Source organism: Equus przewalskii, chromosome 14 (genome assembly GCF_037783145.1).
Source record: "Equus przewalskii isolate Varuska chromosome 14, EquPr2, whole genome shotgun sequence".
Classification (NCBI taxonomy): Eukaryota; Metazoa; Chordata; class Mammalia; order Perissodactyla; family Equidae; genus Equus; species Equus przewalskii.
Window position 1 is genome coordinate 12,052,360 of NC_091844.1, and position 17,770 is coordinate 12,070,129.

Consider the following 17,770-nt stretch of genomic DNA (forward strand, 5'->3'; position numbering starts at 1 on the left):
GATCTGTCTTCTGGCCACAGAGCTGGTTCTCAGCGGCAGGAGCTCCCCTCCCCTCCATGCCCTCACAGCGGAGTTCACGCGGGCTTGGTGCCCAGGTGCTGCGCACACAGCATGCACGCGTGTGGCCATGCACACGGCCTTCTCATGCTCCAAGCCTTCCTTCCTTCACCCCGAGCCCCTCTGGCTGCCACCCCCACACCTCTCTGCCTGCATCCTACAACTGCTCATTTTTCTCCGATATCCACGCCCTGGTTTCAGGCTGGGCACAGGACCGTCCAGAATGAAGCCTACATTTCCGAGTCCTTGTAGCTCGGTGTGACCACATGACCAGGCTTTGACCGATGGGATGCGAGCTGAAGGAGGGGGCCGTGGGAAGCTTCCCGGCGCGCCCTGCCTTGGCCCCTTCCTCCTGCTGACTGTGGGGCAAGCACTGTGGGCCCGTGGGGAAGGGCAGCACCCAGTGAGGTAAGCAGAGGTCAGAAGCGGCCTGGACTTGATGGCTCTGTACAGCGGAGCCCCCACCCACCCGCCGTGCGCTGTGAAGGAAACGAACCTCTATCTTGAGCCATTTCGAGCCTCTGTCACTTGCAGCTGCCCTCACAGCCTCAGGCCCCATCACTCACACCCCCAGCTGCCCAGCACTGCCCCCTGGCTTGGCCCCCAGCCCTCCTATGGCGCTGTCTCGCAGACCACTGACCTCCCCCTGGACACCCCAGTGGCCTCTTCCTGGTTGTCATCTCACCTGGCACTGGGTTGAGCTTGGTCAGGCTGCCTCCCTCTCCTCCCTCTCGGCCCATCCTTAGCTTCAGGGAGGCCACACTCCTGGCACCTCCCGGGTCTCTGACGTGCCTTGCCAGTGTCCTTTGAGGGCCCCAATTGCTGTGCTTGCCCCTGTCATGTTGGTTCCCCCAAGGTCTGCCTGGGATCCTTATGGGGATAGAAGCTAGACTGGCCTTCTGGAGGCGAAGGGGGTGAGCTGGGTTTCTGGGCGAAGGTAGAGCTATTGTCTTCCCAGGCGCCAAGCCGGGCCTTGCCTCCTGGCTGGACATCTCCCAGGCCACATGGCTGGGCTCGTGTGGACGTGTGTAGGCCACTGCTCTGCTCTGGATGGCTGGCAAGACCCTCTTCCCCTGCCCCAGCAATCGCTGTCTTCCTTAGTTTCTGAAACAGCGCTGAGTCTCCCTAGACTCATGTCTGCGGAGCCGGGCCAGGGCTGGCCCTCACCCTCCTGCCCGCCGCCTCCTGGCAGACGCTAGCTCCTCCCCACCCGCCAGCGTGGGCTGCCGAGGCCCCTCCCGGGAGACTGGCTGAGCCAGGGCTGCCAGGCCGTGCTGGGTCAGAGGGCCGCAGTGCGTGATTCACTCCCCAGTGAGCCCACCGGGGCTCCAGGGGCCCCCGCCCTCCAGCGGGAAGACAGAGGGCACACCCAGCGCCCCAGGAAAGGCGCTGATGTCGCCTCCAGTAAGGGGAGGCTGCCCCCTTAATGGGAAGAGCTGGTGTTTACCTCTGAGCGCAGTTCCCTGTGCCAAACGTTCCCCTGTTCAGTCCTCTGAGCAGCCCTCAGGTAGGCCTCTCTGTGCCCATTTTGCAGATGAGAACGCCAAGGCTTAGAAAGGGCCATTAGCTGGCCCAGGGGTTTATGGCTGTTTGGTGGTGAAGGCAGGATTCGAACCCAGCTCTGTCTGGCTCCACAGTCTGTGCACTTACCTGTTCCATCGACCTCCTTCCTTGGTAACTCTGAAGGGTCCATCAGATTTCTCCAGCTCAACACCTGGGCTGATCTCATCCACCACTGTGTGACCGCGACTCTGGATCTGTATCCCCAGCCCGTCCAGTGGCCTGAGCGTCCGTTCAGATACTCAGGTGCCCTTGAGCCATCTAACTCGACTTACAGCTGCCTCGAACTCCGATATCCTGAGCTCGCTCTAGTCCTCCCAGACTTGCTCTCCGCAGGACTGTGTCCCTCCCCTGCTACCTGGCATCACCTCCTACTGTCGTTGGGGCTTAGCTTTGGCTCTCCTGTTGGGCCCTGTTCAACCCCCCTCGCCTCCCCCGGCTGTCCTCACCTGCACTCAGCCCTCTGTTGTTCTGCCTGATGGATCTTTCCACAGAGCACATTGCTCCAGGCCCCTCCACCTTCGGCTCCTGCTCAGAATCCTTCAGCAGTTCCCCATTCTCTGCAGAATAAAGTCCAAACCCTCCTTAGCATGGCCTTTGTGATCTCGCTCCTTGCTGTCACCTCTCCCCACACACTGAAGGACCACAGCTCCACTCTACTGCTGGGCTAGACAGTGCTAGCTACCCATCCAATATCCATTCTCTCCTCCTTTCTTAATATTAGGAACCCAATTTTTAGCTGTTCCTCCAATAAAGACTACATTTCTCAGCTTCCCTTGCAGCTATTTGTGGCCACATGACAAATTCTGGTCAATGAGATGTCAGTGAAAGTGTTACATACGCCCTCCAGTAAGTTGGCTTAAATAGTGAGCTGATTTAGCTGAGAGCAATGCCTTTGGGGTCTTTCTCCTTCCTGCTGTCTGGAATGCTGATGTGCTGGCTGGAGCTTCAGCAGCCCTTTTGGTTCATAAAGTGACCTTGAGTGTGGAGACCAGTATTAGAATGATGGAGCAGAAGAATAGAGAAACCTGAGTTCCCAATGGCCTAGACTGCCTACTTTCAATTTATTTCCTGTGAAAAAGAAATGAACATCTCTTGTTTAAGCCACTATTCTTTTGGATATTCTGTTATATGCAAGCAATCCTAATCTTAACTGATACAACCAGACAGCTCTGTGCACAATTACGTTTCCATGCCTTTGCATAGGCGGTTCCTTCTCCCTGGAATGAATGCCTTTCTTTGCTTTCTCGCTGTTGAAAGCCTAATTATCTTCCATGGATCAGTTTTAATATCTATCGCTCCACAAAACCTTCACCTGTTCCCTGGGCATAACGACCCCCTGCTGCCCCCATGGTCTTCCCAGCCCTCAGCTTGGCCCTCCTGTCGCCCTTAATTACTAAGTACCAGGCCATACTTGATTGACTGGGGCACAAGGATTGGGTTTTCTTCAATCTCTGGTTACCCAGAAGTTGGACAATGCGTGGCACACAGTAGGTACTCAGTAAGTTTCTGTTGAACACACACCCACAGACACCCAGGCAGGTGCCGCAGTCTTCCCAGGACAGACCCCCTGATAGATATGTGTGGGATGAGGGGAGCACAGGAAGAAGGAAAAGGAACCAAAACAGGAGAGGGCATGCCTCTCCGCACCCCTTCCCCTACTTCTGAGCAGCCCCATCGGCCCAGCAGTGGCTCCATCCCCCAGTGCCTCTCTCTGGCAGGCTCCCGCCACGTTCCCACCGTGGAGGGTGCTCTGGAGCAGGTGGGGCAGGAACCAGGGGACTCAGGGCAGTGGAGGCACAGAGCAGAATCAGGGCCCAGGAACATCTGGATGGGGCGTCAGGGTGGAAGTCACAGCACAGGCCTACCTGGGGGCTGGCTGCTTTGCAGGCATACCCTGGCCTCCCTCTCCAGCCCTCTGGCCCCCAAGGCCCAGGGTGGGAGTCCAGCTATTGACCCAGAGGATTTGGTGGACCCCCAGAGTTGTTAGGGGGCTCATGGGCAGGAAGCAAGTGGGCAGGAAGGAGAGCTGTTGCCCAGGATGTAAGTGGGAGCCTTGTGGCCCCCGACCATTTCCCTCCAGGATGGCAGACCCACGGTCAGTTCCACTTCTCCCCACCAGGTGGCAGTGCTAGACAAGCCCGCTGGTTTCCTCGGGGAGTGTGGATGCTCCATCGTTCATCAGCTCGCTCAGAATCAGCATTTTAGGGCTGGAAGGGAATTCAGCCAATATATAATCAAGTTGGAACTGACGCGCGATTGGAGGGTCCTGCTGGGTGGATTTTTCCATACGTATACACACCAAGTATACACACCACCTGAGCAAGATGGAGGACGTTTCCAGCACCGCATTGGCTGCCTTGTGCCCCCTCCCAGTCATCGACTCCCGAAGGCGAGCACTAGCTTGACTTCTGACACCGCGCGTTCGATTAGCCCGTTTTTGAACTTCACATAAATGGAAACTGTGGCGAGCGCAGTCTGGATCTTCTCTTACATCCACGTCACATCGCTGAGGTCTAAGCGTGTTGTGGATAACAGTAATTTGTACGTTTTTATTGTCATGAGTATCCCACAGCATGTCTACGTGCAATTTATTTTCCATTCTCCTGTGGATGGACGTTGGCGTTGGGTTCCCCAGGAGCAGCCCCTGAGACGGGGATTACTGATGGGGCTTATGAGGGAGCGTCCTCGGGATCAACACCTGTGAAATAGGACGGGACGGCGGGAGAGGTGGATGGCGGGAGAGCCGCACTGCGGTGCAATTGCGACAAAAACCTCAGCTGACCACTTGAGGGCAGCACTGCAGGCCCTGGGGGAACAAGTCCTTCATCCCTCAAGCGGGGTCTCAGCGTTGCGTCAGAGAGTCCAGCACAGCGGCCATTTGGGTTTTCTAGTCTGGGGCTGTCATGAATAACACTACCCTGAACATTCGTGGACGTCTGCACCTCGGTCTGCTGGGCATTCACCGTGGGGTGGAATCGTTGGGTTATTAGGTAGGCAGGGGGGCAATTCTCAAAGACACTGCCACATTGTACTGTTTGGCATTGACAAACCCTTGCTGGCCACCTACTGTGCGCGTGGCCCTGATTGTTCTAGGGGCTGGTTTCCAAGTATGGGAGCCCCCTGCCCTCTGAGATTGCGGCCCAGTGAGGAACAGCTGAGCAAGGGCAAGTATAATACGGTAGGAATCCCAGGGCCTCGATGGCAGGAGGCAAAACGGGCTGGGCCGCTCAGCGCTGCCCCAGAGTGGGCTGGGTTCCCACTGGCTTCCCACTTCTACTTGGCTGCAGGCTGGCATGAACCCTGGGCAAGCCCCCAACTTCCTCAGCTGTCTGGTAGGGACTGAAATAGCTGACCAGCGGCTTCTCAGAGCACTTGAGGCACCTTAGGAGACACCGTGCATGAAAACCCCTTGTAGTGAGGGGGCCCGGGGAAAGCTGTTGACTGCCAGGGAGAGGAGGGAGGGAGAGACTGTAGGGAGCTGCGGGTGGGGGGAGGAGGTGCAGAGGCCTCAGAAGTCTCAGTCCCTTTGAGCGCCCCCTCCGCTGGGGGCACCTCTCCTAGCTTTGAGGGATCCCAGGGACTCAGGGCATCCTGCAGTACTGACTACAGCCAGCAGGGGCCGCCTCAATCTCTGTCCAGAGGCTGCCGTGGCAAAGGGCCCGTCCCTCTCTTCTCGGAAGGCACGTTTACAACAGCCTTACTGTCCTGGTGACCCGGTGGGGAGGGAAGGGTGCAGTCTCCATCGTGGGGTGGCCTCCACCTCACACTCAGACAACCAGTCAGCAGCTATCCATAAAGCTCCTGCTCGTGTCAGCACAGTTAAGTGAAAAGGTGACAGTTCTCAATTTAATGAGGAAGGAAAAAGAATCGAATGCTGAAGTTGCTAAGAGCTATGGTAAATTTTATTACAGTATATTGTTATAATTGTTCCATTTTATTTCTGTTGTTGTTAATCTCTTTCTGTGCCTAATTTATAAATTAAATGTTATCGTAGGTATGTATGTATAGGAAAAAACATAGTCTATACAGGGTTTGGTACTGTCTGTGGTTTCAGGCATGCACTGGGGGTCTTGGAACATATGCCCTGTGGATAAGGGAGGGCTAGTGTACAATCAATAGAATCTTTTTGAGAAGTTGCTATGAGGATTAGCAAGTGAATACAGTCATGGACTTAGACCAGTAGTGGATGTTAAATAAATAAAGGTGGAAGTGTGTGATGGGGTCTCGCCTGGGCAGCCCGGACTCCTAGACATCAGGCTGGAGGCAGGATTTCAGGTCTTCAGAAGCCCACCTCGCTGAGGTCCTGAAGATGGGACCCTCCACCCCAGCCTGCTGGTCGCGGGCAGCCTGATGTCTGCAGCTTGTCCAGTAATTTTCCACACAGGCTGAGGCTCATGCCCCGATTTCCCTGATAAGATTCTGCAGTTACCTCTTTTATAGGAATGTGGTTTATCAACAAGGTGCTCTTGGCTCCAGCCCTCTAGGCACCGCCCAAAGCAGCCAGCAGTACAGGTGGAGCCAGGGCAGGGGAGGCGGGAGAAGGACGGACCTCTGGGCCCCAGCACCTTCCAGAGACAAGGGGATGCCCTGAGCCTGGATCCCTCAGGCTGGGCCAGCAGGACGGTAAACCGTGGGGCCCCTCGCCTCAGGCTGGACCAGCTGGAACTATCAACCTTGGACTCGCTGAGATTGCTGTTGACTTCTCACCAGTTTGCCTTTGGCCTTTGGAAGACGGCTTCTAGAGAGAAACTGAGGGCGCCTGGCAGAAGGCGTGGTGTGAGAGAGAAAATTCAGGGTTTCAGCAACATCTGACGTCAACTGGGGCCAGGCTGCTGTTGCTTCTCCATCGTCAAGACCAGTCACTGCATGTTGGGGCTGGAAGGGACCGGCAGACCAGCTCATCCTGGCTTCCTGTTTTACGCATGGGGACACCAGGGCCCCGGGAGGGCAAGGTAACATGGGAGCCAGAACCTGAGGCTCCAAACCTCCATCCTCCCTTGCCCCCCCACTCCCCCGCAACCTCCTCAGTCCAGTCAATAGCACCACTCTGCCAGCTCCTCCAGGGGCATGCGTGGGGGATATCCATCCCTTCAGCCGAGTTCAGATTAGTCACTGATCACGGCCTTGACCCGTGGTCTTGGGAAGGGCTTAGCCCAGATGTGGAGTGCCAGGGTACTCTCCAGCCTCCAAACAAACTTCGGGCCTTGCCACCTACAGTGGGATCCACTTTGTTAGAAAAGTGCCTTGAGAGAAAAGCAGAATCCCAGACTTTGGGAATCACGCTGCATTTTAATAGGGTCCCCAGGACATTCATGTGCCTGTTGCAATGTGAGAAGCACTAGGTTAGAGCGAGGCACGTTCCCTCCACCAGCCCAGCTTCCCCAGGAAATGGAGGGGGCAGAACTCTGACTTCTCCGCCAGAGCCAACACCGGGAGCCAGGCCTTTGGGAGCCAGGCCTTTGGCGTGACCTGCCGTGGGACTTTTGCATTTTGTAGTGGATTCTGGAAAGTGGAATTCCAGCTCCAGCAGGGCTGGGGTAGCAATCCACACCACTCCCGTGCTGTCTGCCTCACCGGCCCGCTGGCCAGCGTCTCTGCTGGACACCCAGAGCTGGGGCAGCTCCACAGGTCCTGGGATGCAGCTAATTCAACTCAATCCACTTTGGCAATGTTGATTAAGTGCCTTCTGTAAGCGGGGGTCTGTTGCCCACCCTGGCTGCGCATTAGAATCATCTGGAGTGCTTTTAAAAACTATTTATGTGGGCCCTACCGCAGGCCACTGGCGTCAGAGTCTCTGGGGGCAGGTCCAGGCATAGGTCCTCATTAACACGCCTTGGGCCATTATAATGCACAGCCGGGTTGAGAGCTGGTGGTCAGAGGTCAGAGAGGTCTACCTGAAATCCTCCCCAGGCCTTCTCTTCCGCCAGCTAGCTGCAGCGGGAGAGGCTTCCCCTACGAGCCAGGAGAAATCATCAGGAAATTCCCTGGATGTTATAACTCGTGACAGCAACGTCTAATTAATCATCAATCCTGTGACGCAACCTGGCCCATACCAAGGGGACCTGCTGAGTCTTTGCAAACCTATCCAGGGGAGTTCTGTGGACACTTCCTTCCAGACCTGTGCCCGAGGACCCAAGGCTGATGGGGGCCCAGCTCTCCTCCAAGACCGGTAAGAGGGAGCCCTGAGCTTGGTCCCTGGGGATGCAAGAAGCAGAGGGGGGCTCTGTGTCATTGCTGGGGTAGAAGTTCCAGGAGGCAGAGGTATGGTCAGTGTAGGCATTGCTCAGAAAGAGCTTCTGGTACAGGCTAGGCTGCCCCAGGTAGTGAGCCATGGCAGCAAGCCTCCCGTCCCTGCAGGAATCCAGCAGAGGCCGGTGACTCAGGTGCAGCATCCCTACAGTGATGGATGACCCACAGGACCCATCTGCCTTCGGTCCTGTTGTGCAGAGAGGAGACTGGCTGGGGTGGGAAAGAGGATAGAATTTAGGGGGCCTGCTGGAAGACGGGGGTCCCAGCTCTGCCAGGTCGAGCGGTGGATCTTGGGCAAGTCACTTTCCCCTTGGGCCTCAGTTTCCTTATCTGTAGGCCGGGGCCAATGCAACCGACCTTGCTGGCTTACAGAGCTGCCAGAAGCACAAACCAAAAGGTCATCAGGCACGATGGTTCTCTGCGAGCCTCACCCGAGGCCACAGTATTCCCTCAGTGTGCAGGGCGGGAGATGGAGAACCTGGGCTTCCACCACCAGATCTCTGTGCATCTCTGGACCCTGCTCCCTCCCAGGCAAAGAGCCTGGAGCCTTGGCCCTTGGCCCCCTAGCAGCACTGAAGGCTCACACATTAGCAGCAGGTGGCACCCAGAGCCTGGGGGCGGGGAGGGGGACCAAGCCACTGCTGCTGCTGCTGCTCCAGCAACTGTGTTTGGATTCCGGGCAAGGGTGCCATGAAGGAGGCAGTGCAGCAGTGCAGGGATGAGGAGGTGGGCCCAGGCTCCCCCACTTCTGGCTGCGAGATGGCAGCAACTTGCACAACCTCCCCAAGCTCAGTTCCCTGGGAGTGCTTCCCCATGGGATTGTGGGGACGGGAAAAGAGGATGTAAAGTGCCCAGTAGGTGCCTGGTACCCAGAAAGGCTTGATGGCTGGAGGGTAGTGATGAAGATGGTGACGATGACGATGTGGGAGGTCCTCGCTGAGCAGGGGGCTGACCCTCCGTCACTTAGACTCCAAGAGCCTTGCTGCAGAGACTCTGATTTGAATCCACCTGTGGGTGTTGGGGTGAAGGCGGGAGCATCCGAAAGGCCATGTGTTTCCTGAGCTCCTTGGCAGCCAGCAGTGGCGAGTCCGTCTTATCAAGCCCAGCACTTGATCTGGTCCCCTGCAGCAGTGGGGAGCAAGGGAGGCAGGCAGAGAAATTGGGGAAGGTTTTCCAACGGGCAAGTCACTCTGCTTATGGGGCCTGAGGATTCTGCCTGAAAATGCAGCTGACAATAAGAATGGCCACCTATGGGCTGAGGGTGCTCTGAAGCCCAGCCCAGCCGGCTGGGGACAGGCCCACTCAGAGAGTCACACTGGGCCTGTGCCCACCTCTCCCATTCCCCACCCTGGGGTGGGGTGTACCCGGTAGCCTGGGTCAAAGGATGGAGGAGCCCTGAAGGCCCTGGGGCAGGGATGGGTCAGGTGGAGGTGGGCGCCAACACCTTTCACACCACTGTGAGCCCGCTCCAGACTCAGGCGGCAGGGCCCTGTGCAGAGTAGAGGACGGGGCCCCTGTGGGCGGACGCACCCAGTCCTGCAGGCTTTCTGCCCAGCTGGCCGGACGAGACGGGGTTTCAGCCCTGCTCAGCCTCGGCTTTCTGCAGTGAACAACCAGCACGATCATACAGGAGGGTGCGTGTGCAGAGCCTGATGCCCAAGGAGCCCTTTGTTCCCCTCCTGGCGGTGGGGCACCTTTCAAGGACCACTCTCAGGGGCTTGCTGAGGGGCAGCTGCGGTAGAGAGTGGAGCCTGGGGGTGCGGCTGGGAGAAGGGTGCTCAAGTCCACTGGCCGTCTCCTGGCCTGTCAGCCAATTGTGTCCTCTCAGCCCCTCTCTTTTAACCGTGGTGACATAAGGACAAGCTCCCATGTGCCACTGGGAAGCTCCTGAGACAGGGATGAGGCGAGCTTTGCAGACTGTCAAATGCCTGTCCAGGATGAGGCCTGCTTCTCCTTGGGTCCCCAGGGCCCCCCTGCCCAGCAGGGACTCCGGCACCCACCATGGTCATTCCAGGGTGTTCTTCCTCCTCCCTCACTGTCTTCCAGACAGCCAGTTCCCTGCTCTTCTCCTCCTCCGGACCCCTCTGCTGCCCCCAGAGCCAGGCCTGCCTGAGTCAGCCTCTGTCCAGGGCAGCTGCGCAGGGGATGGGCTGGAAACTCCATTCACGGACCGGGTCCTGAGGGAGGGGAGCCAGCTCTCAGCCACGACAGCTCATCTCTGCTGGTTATTGCCTAGGCCCAAGGAGCGGAGCATGATGGACGTTCCATTCCCCCAACCCAAGGGCGGCCGCCTTTCCCTGGAGGCTGGGGCAACCCTTGTCTGAACCCCAGCCCTGGCTCTGCTTGCAGTGGGCCCAGAGCCAGCTGCTTGCCCACCATCAGGAGACATCATCTCTGCCTTGCAGGGTGGTGGCAGGACTGGACGTGCTGGGGTGTGCAGAGGGTTTGCATGCTGCCCCCCACCCATACCAAGCCCCCTCCAGGCCTTCTCTCCAGGCCCCACCTCAGGGATGGAGAGTGACCCAGCCAAATGAGGGGGGTGCCTCCACCCCCCAGGGTGGGTTATGGCTGGTTATACCAGGAACCCCTACCTCCCCAACCCCCAGCCTGATCCTGCCCAGGTGGGCACTTAACTCCTCACATTCAGGATCCCCAGGCAAGTACATGGAGACTCCAGGCCTTGGCTGGCCAGGCATATCACTCCCATGGTAGATAAGGAGACCAAGACCCAGAGGGGCAGTGACCTGCCCAGGTCAGCAGCAGAGCCCCGACTAGAATCCGGTGTCTGACATGGCTGCCCTTCACAGAGCCTTCTGGATGCCCCAGCAACTCAGCAGTGGGTGCAAGGACAGGTCCTTCTGATGTCTGGGCTCTCAACTCTGCTCCGGGTCACTGTCTGTACCTGCTCTGGGACACCCCCTTGCTTCTGCACCTAGCCTTGGGGAACCAGTGGTGGTGGGCAGACCCATCAGGAAGGGAGCGACGCATGAGGGCATCCCAGGAAGGGGCAGTGGCGTGGGCAAGGGCTCAGGTGAGGGAGGGGTGAGCGTGGACAGCAGGGCTCTGTGAGGGTGGGTCTAGAGGTCCCAAAAGCCAGGGTGAGCACTTGTCCCTAATGCGGGGGTGAGAGAACCATGGGAGGCTGGCCTTTGGCCTGTGGAGGTCAGGGACCAGTTCAATGTGACCTCAAGGGTGTCCTTGTGCCTGACCAGACTGGGCCTCCCCTTCTTGTGCACTGCTGGAATGTTGCAGGCATGTGAGTGATCCGAGGAGAGGGGGCCAGGGAACTGGGTAGATCTGGGAGGGGAGGGCCTTGCTCCTCTAGGCTGGGGTCTGGCTCAAGTTCTCATTGAATTCACCTCTTTTTACGTTCGGCCTCCCTCCTCCCACCCAGAAAGCGCAGCGTGAGGAGGGGAGGAGGGGTGGAAGGGGAGAGATAAGGCCCAGCGAGTTGTAAGAACAATTCTGGGGCAGGAAGCTCGCCAGCTTCCTCCAGGCCAGCTTCCTCCAGGCCAGGAGAGGAAGTGCTGCCCAGGAGGGAACTTTTCCTGCCCGGCTGGGCTGCCAAGTGGAGTGAGTCAGGAAGTCCCCTGATTTTAAAGCCTAGCCCAGACCTTGGCTGGACCCAGCTCACCCTTCTGGAGGGCTTGATGTGGGCTCCATGAGTCAAGGAGTCGAAAGAAAGATTTCTTGGACTTTCAAGGTCTGGCAGTAGTGCTCCTTTATTCAGAGAATAGCATGGAGTAGCATGGGGACGGGACCCCTGGGCAGTAAGAGCTGCAGGCATGGGGACAGGACCCATGGGCAGTGAGGGGCTGCAATGTGTTGAGGGTTAGGGGTAAATTTATAAGGCATGGGTATGTGACTTATTTTTACTAGACAAAGGAAAGATGATGTAAAAAGTCATTAAATGGTATCAGTGAAGATGGGGTCTGGTTATTGTGTGGTCATATAACTTTAGATATGTATTGGGTCATATAGATCGGCATTTAGGCCAGGATGCCCTGGGCTTCTCTCTCTGGGGCAGCCCTAATCCACACCATAAAATCCATTGGGTCACATAGATCGGCATCTGGCCAGGTCACCTTGGGCTTCTCTACCTGGGGTAGCCTTGATCCACATCAGGGCTGACCTTGGACCCCCCACCTCCAGCCTGGGCCCCCCACCCTGTGGGGAGCTGCCAGGCTCCTTTCTGTCCCAGGACAAGGAAGTCACCCTCACTGGGGCCATGGTCTTCACAAGTGACAGGTTCTCTGTGGGAAATAACAAAGTCAGACAAGCAGACAGGAAAACACAGCACCAACACCGGGACCATCTGCCAGAGCTGCCCACCAGGAGCATGCCAGCCCATCATCTCCCTTCAGCTTGTTTCTAGATACCGAAAGGACACATATGTATACAGGAAACATAAACATACGGTGTCCAACAAAACCAGGATCATATTACATCTACTGTTCCAAAATCTGCTCTGTTTAACGACAATAATAACTGTTACCGGGTATTGAGAGCCAACGCAGGCACCAGTTCCTTTCATTTTTATCGGATCCCCAGGGGAAGGGAACTGAGGCTTGGGGAGGCTCGTGGCGGGAACTCAGATCAAACTCAGAGCAAAGCCGGCTCCTCACCTGGTTCTGAGGTGAGGGGACTGGGAAGGAGGGTGGGGGGAGGGGCATGGGGCCACCAGCGGGGTGGGCGTGGGCAGTGGCGGTGGGGAGGGGCTGCAGTCGGTCGGCCACCGCCCAGCCCCACCCTGACACCGCCCCCCACCGCCCCCACAGATGCCGCGGCACCCTGCAAGGCCCTGCGCTTCCACGCCAAGGCCAAGGGCGCGCAGGTGCGCCTGGACGCCGAGGGGAGCGTCGCGCGCCGGTGCGCCACCTTCTGCGACGGCATCGTGTTCAGCCAGCGGCCCGTGCGGCCCGGCGAGCGCGTGGTGCTGCGCGTGCTGGAGCACGAGGACCGCTGGCACGGCGGCCTCCGCGTGGGCTTCACGCGCCTGGACCCCGCGCGCGTGCCCGCGGCCAGCCTGCCGCCCTTCGTGTGCCCGGACCTGGAGGAGCAGAGCTCCACGTGGGCCGCCGTGCTGCCCGAGGGCTGCGCGCTCGCGGGGGACGTGGTCCGCTTCTGGGTGAGCCGCCACGGCCGGCTCTTCGCGGCCATCAACGCGGGCCCCTGGTTCCTGCTGCGCACCGGCGTGCCCCTGGGCGCCCCGCTCTGGGCCGTGATGGACGTGTACGGGACCACCAAGACCATCCAGCTGCTGGGTGAGGCCACCCGCCAGTACCGGACCCGCCCCGGGGGGAGGGGGTGCTCCGCCCCTATCCTGAGCCACCGGGAGAACCATTCGTTCGCTTATATTCAGTCAGGTTTTCCATCAGCTTTTGCCCACTGTCATTTATGAGACTGGGCGCTGGGGACTCCAGATGGACAAGACTCAAAGAGAGGGCATCTGTGTCCCTAACGAATGATAAAAAGATAGGACTAGCACCCCAAACATCTATTAAGGGCTGATCACATTTCACAGAGGGAGAAATTTTGAGCTGGGCTTTGCGGTCTAAGTAGGAGTTCACTGAAATCAAGGGTGACAAGCAGAGGGATCATAAGTATGAGGGTTAGAGGTGAACGGGAAGACTGCCTGTGGGGGAGGGTGAGACAGTCAGGCAGTGGGTGGGGGAAGAGGAACCATCCATCTAGCCACCTGGAAGGAGAGCAGATTTCCAGCGAGCAAGTGGATAGATACAGGAACACCCATCAGAAGAAATATTGGCATTCCCGCGCTAGTGGTCCATGGGCCCGCACAAGCAGTCCACCCCCACGCCCCCGCGTATGTTTCTAAAGTCGCTTGTCACAGGTGCTGGAGCCTCACCCCTGGAACACCTGATTTGGTGTTCTGAAGTGGGGCCCAAGCCCCTGTTTTCCTGCCCGGAATGGGGGGAGGGGGTTTATGCACATCCGGGGTTGGGAACCTGGGTCTCCGATCAGGCCGCAGAGTGGGGCGAAGAGGAGATGTCTAAAGGAAGGGTGGTCTAGGGAAAGAATCTCGCTGGGGGGTTAACCTGGGGAGGGGACGGCCAGGACAGCACTGTAAGATCCGCTGGGAGCTCCAGCACAGCCACCCAGGAAAGAAAGAAGAGGGACAGGTGCCTGCTTGCTTTCCCTGGGCTCTTAGTGTCCCTCTCTGCCTCAGATCCCACAGCCAGCGCCCTCCCGCCTGCCACGCCGTGGGTCCCCAGGGAGGAGACTCTGTCTGAGCCTGAAGGTAAGTGGCTTTCTGGCACCAGGCACTCCCGGGGCTGCAGCACCAGGGGAGCTGGGCGAGGCCGGGGCCCCGCCTAGCAGCTCAGTCAGGTCTTTCCAAGTCGGTCAAGTCTCCCACAGACTTTAGACCAAAAGATTTGCTCTGCCTCCTGCAAACCTAAAAGCAATTTAACAGCTCTGCTTTCTAGAACACTGGCTGACTTTACAAGTTACAAGAGCACATTCATGAATAGATAATGTTATTTTGTCCCCGCTTTAAAAAAGCAATCCATGTTCATAGTAAAAACTTTGTCAAACAGAAATAAATATTAAAGGATAAAGAAGGAAGTAAAAAAATCCACCCGTTACCTCTTGGGTGGACTCCCTCCCAGTGCTTTGTCGTCGTATATATATATGTGGGGAATTGTTTCTGTTTGGTTTCCTTTTTCCTAAATCGAGATTTTATAATATATATGTATGTACATTATGGTTTTCTTCCTAATTTTTTTCGGTTGATTACATTGTGAGCATTTTCTCACGAGATGAAAGTTTTCAAAATATGACTGCGTAGGTGTCTGTCCTGTGGTTCTATCGTGAGTAGGCTGCCCCCCTTGCCCCCAAGTACCCCCAACCTATGTTGTCCCCTTTCCCAGCCGCGGCAGGAGAGGAGTGCACCATCTGCTTCCAGCATGCGGCCAACACCTGCCTCATCCCCTGCGGCCACACACACTTCTGCAGCGACTGTGCCTGGCGGGTCTTCAGCGACACGGCCAAGTGCCCAGTGTGTCGCTGGGAGATGGAGGCAGTGGCCCCCCTGGTGTGGGGCTCCTGCTCTGAGAACTGAAGAAGACCTCCTGGAGCCCGAGGCAGATGACGCCTACCTCTGAGCCCGGCCCCTGCGGAGGGACGAGACGGCCCACCTCTTCATGGAGAAGAGTCAGAAAGGCTGGTCAGCAACAGGCGTGCAGAGCGGGAGGCCGGGGAGCCATGGCTCTTCCCCTCCGACAACAGACGGGGGCCAGTGGAGCAAGGTGGAGCCCCTCTTTCTGTCCACACGGGGACTGTCTCCCTGATGGGGTGCCTGGCTGTGGAACTGGCTCCGCCATGGGCCAGCGGACTTCTGATCCGTCAGCTTAGCTTCGCGTTCATTTGTGCCCAGAGCCCTTGGCTGGCTGCCTGGTACGGATGTCATAGATTTAGCAATCCCTGGCACATGTAAGTCCCGGGATTCTCAAGAACCCACACGTGTCAGTGAGAAGGTCCTTTATTCAGAGAGCCGGCAGCCTGATCCCTGACTGTATCGCAGAGGAAGTGAAGGTATCTGTGTGTGTCTGGGGAAGCCCCACCCACCCTGGGGAATGAAGAGCCTGGCCCAGATGCAGGGGAGCATCTGGGTAGAATGTTTATGGTCCCATGTAGAATCTGGGTCACCTCTGACAAGCCCTCCATAAAGTGGGTCAGTAGTCACCCACCCTGCCTACGTTGCAGGGTGACTGTGAGGTCCCAATGAGATCATGCATCTGAAGATGATTCAACATGTTGCAGTGCGCTGTTTTCACTGTGCTTATTTCCTTGCCAATTTCTGAGATGTAGAAATAAAGTTTGTTTTTTATGAATGTTTTTGTAATGACCGTGTCCCCTTTGTTGCCTTCAGTGGGAGTGGGTGGAGCCGTGGGCTGGTCAGGATGCCGGGGCATTTCGGGGCATGCTCTCTTGTCCTCCACAGACACACCCTGGGCTCGCAGTGGACTGAGTGGGCTCTGGGCGCTCAGGCCCGTGGACTGTATTCTGCTGAGCACGTGAAGGAGATAGTCCTGCACTCCCAGCCCTTAAGTCACAGCCAGGCTTTGCCCTTGCCACCCTTGATTTGGGGGGACTGCCTAGAGGCTCTGGCTCCTGATTGAAGAGAGGAGTTGACCCAGGAGCCCACCTCAGCAGGTGTTTGCAGCAGGGGCAAGCCATACCTATTCCTTTGCTGTTGTTCCCTGGTCCTTGACTCGTGGGGAGGCAGCTCCAGAGGGAGAGGGCTAAAAGGGGGCAGTTCCAGCCTATTGTTCTCAAATTTGTAATGATGGACACCTCCACAAACTGTCTTCCTGCCCTCACCATAGCCAGCCAGAGGGTCCGGACATTAAGTTTGATGACACTGGAGTAGCTCTCACTCAAGTGGGATCTCTTCTCCACCACCCATGAGTGTTCTAACCTTGGGCATGTGACTTGACTTCTGTGAGCTCAGTTTCTTCATCTGTAAAGTGGAAATAATGTAATACTCTTGGCTGGTAAGCTGTAAGGATAATGCGTATGAAACATGTAGGTAGAGGAAGTACTCAAAATATGGCAGCTCCCTTCCCCTGGAAAAGGCATCTCTCAGGGGAAGCAGCCAAGAGTACACCGGGCTAGGTGACGGGCCCGGGGCGAGTCCTGGCAGCCCACTGGCTTTTACAAAGGGCCCCCACATCACCCCAATATTTTGGAATAATTCCTATGGATCCTAAAACAAGGTTTTTCATCCTTTGTGCCTTTTTTTTTTTCTTTAAACGATCCCTCCAGGGTGAAGGCAGTACTTTAATCCTATTTCCAGTGATTACCTCCGTCTTAGTTAACACTCGGGCAAGCCTGATCTTAGAAATGATCTCTAACCAGAGGTGGGACTTCTGGAATGTGGATAAGGACTTCTGTACATCCATTCCTCCATCAAAACAACAAAAATATTGGCAACATTATAAAAATCAGCTTTCGCAGAACTCTGGAAATTAACCAAAGGCCAGCAACAATCTGAAGAGGGTTTATGCGAGAGAAACTACTCAACTTTGGGGATTTTCCATGTTGTAATTTGGCCTACTCCCAGCCCTCTAACCCCAGCTGCACAGTAGCCTTGAAAACCAGCAGGCTTGCAGCCACTGGAGGGGATGGATTGGGTTGGGAGCTCCTTAGAAAGCTCTATCACCAGAGCATTGTCACTATTTGACTTGTGCTGTAGTTTGTGGAAAAGCTTTATTTACAGAGTGTTGTCATTATTTAACCCGACTTGGAGCTCTCTTCATGGGAAAACCCCTGACCCCAAGGCATTATTCATCCTACTCAGGACTCTGTCCATGGGAAAATCCCGGGGCATTTATCAACCTTAATCAGCTTCAATTGTTTAACATTGCAGCTGTTTAAGACTGATATCAGTTGAGGCAAACAAACCCCTGGCCAGAAATTTAAAAGGAAGATTTGAGAAATGAGATGTTCACAGAGGACTTTGGAAAGCTCTGGCATATTCCTGGGGATCTAAAAGACTGTGTGCATGGTCAAGAAAGACCTGGGAGGGCCCCAGTTCTCACTTCTGACTGACCTGGAGGCCTGTGCAAGTGGAATTGAAGGCTGAGACAGAGCTGTAAGCTGCCTGAGCGTTCAAGTCATGCCTCAACCCACAGGGAGCTCCTTGGCAAAGGGTGGAAGATTTTCTAGCTCAAGGCATTTAAGGAAATCTCTGTCCAATTGTTAGCTGATCATTGAGCTAACTGAACAGAGACATCAGTGGTTGCACACTACATGGAATGTAGACTTTACAGAATTAGTCTAGGAAAGTCACTAAACAAACAGCAGTAACAATAAACCTTGGGGGCATGTGTGCCTGATATTCAGAGTTGCCACATTATATTATCTAAAAAATACAATT

The 17,770-nt window shown here is 56.4% G+C and overlaps 1 protein-coding gene across 3 annotated transcripts; it reads left to right on the top strand.

Annotated features, from left to right (window-relative positions):
• The first annotated feature begins 3,928 nt into the window (after positions 1-3,928).
• On the top strand, positions 3,929-15,722 carry NEURL3 (neuralized E3 ubiquitin protein ligase 3). Of its 3 annotated transcripts, XM_070573550.1 has the most exons (6): positions 5,320-5,515; positions 6,270-6,572; positions 7,548-7,789; positions 12,648-13,133; positions 14,057-14,128; positions 14,760-15,722. In XM_070573550.1, exons 3-6 carry the CDS (start codon positions 7,762-7,764, stop codon positions 14,948-14,950), a joined length of 777 nt encoding a protein of 258 aa, XP_070429651.1. In that variant the 5' UTR covers positions 5,320-5,515; positions 6,270-6,572; positions 7,548-7,761; the 3' UTR covers positions 14,951-15,722. The 3 variants fall into 3 exon arrangements, with proteins under 3 accessions (XP_070429649.1, XP_070429650.1, XP_070429651.1); XM_070573548.1 differs by having other exon boundaries at positions 3,929-6,572; positions 7,475-7,789; XM_070573549.1 differs by having other exon boundaries at positions 4,245-6,572; positions 7,531-7,789.
• The last annotated feature ends 2,048 nt before the right edge of the window (positions 15,723-17,770 follow it).

Coding starts and splice junctions, on each gene's coding strand:
- NEURL3 (XM_070573548.1), top strand. CDS start 7,762: ATGGGGGCCCAGCTCTCCTCCAAGACCG. Junction 13,134..14,056: donor CAAGACCATCCAGCTGCTGG/GTGAGGCCACCC, acceptor TCTCTGCCTCAG/ATCCCACAGCCAGCGCCCTC. Junction 14,129..14,759: donor GACTCTGTCTGAGCCTGAAG/GTAAGTGGCTTT, acceptor CCCCTTTCCCAG/CCGCGGCAGGAGAGGAGTGC.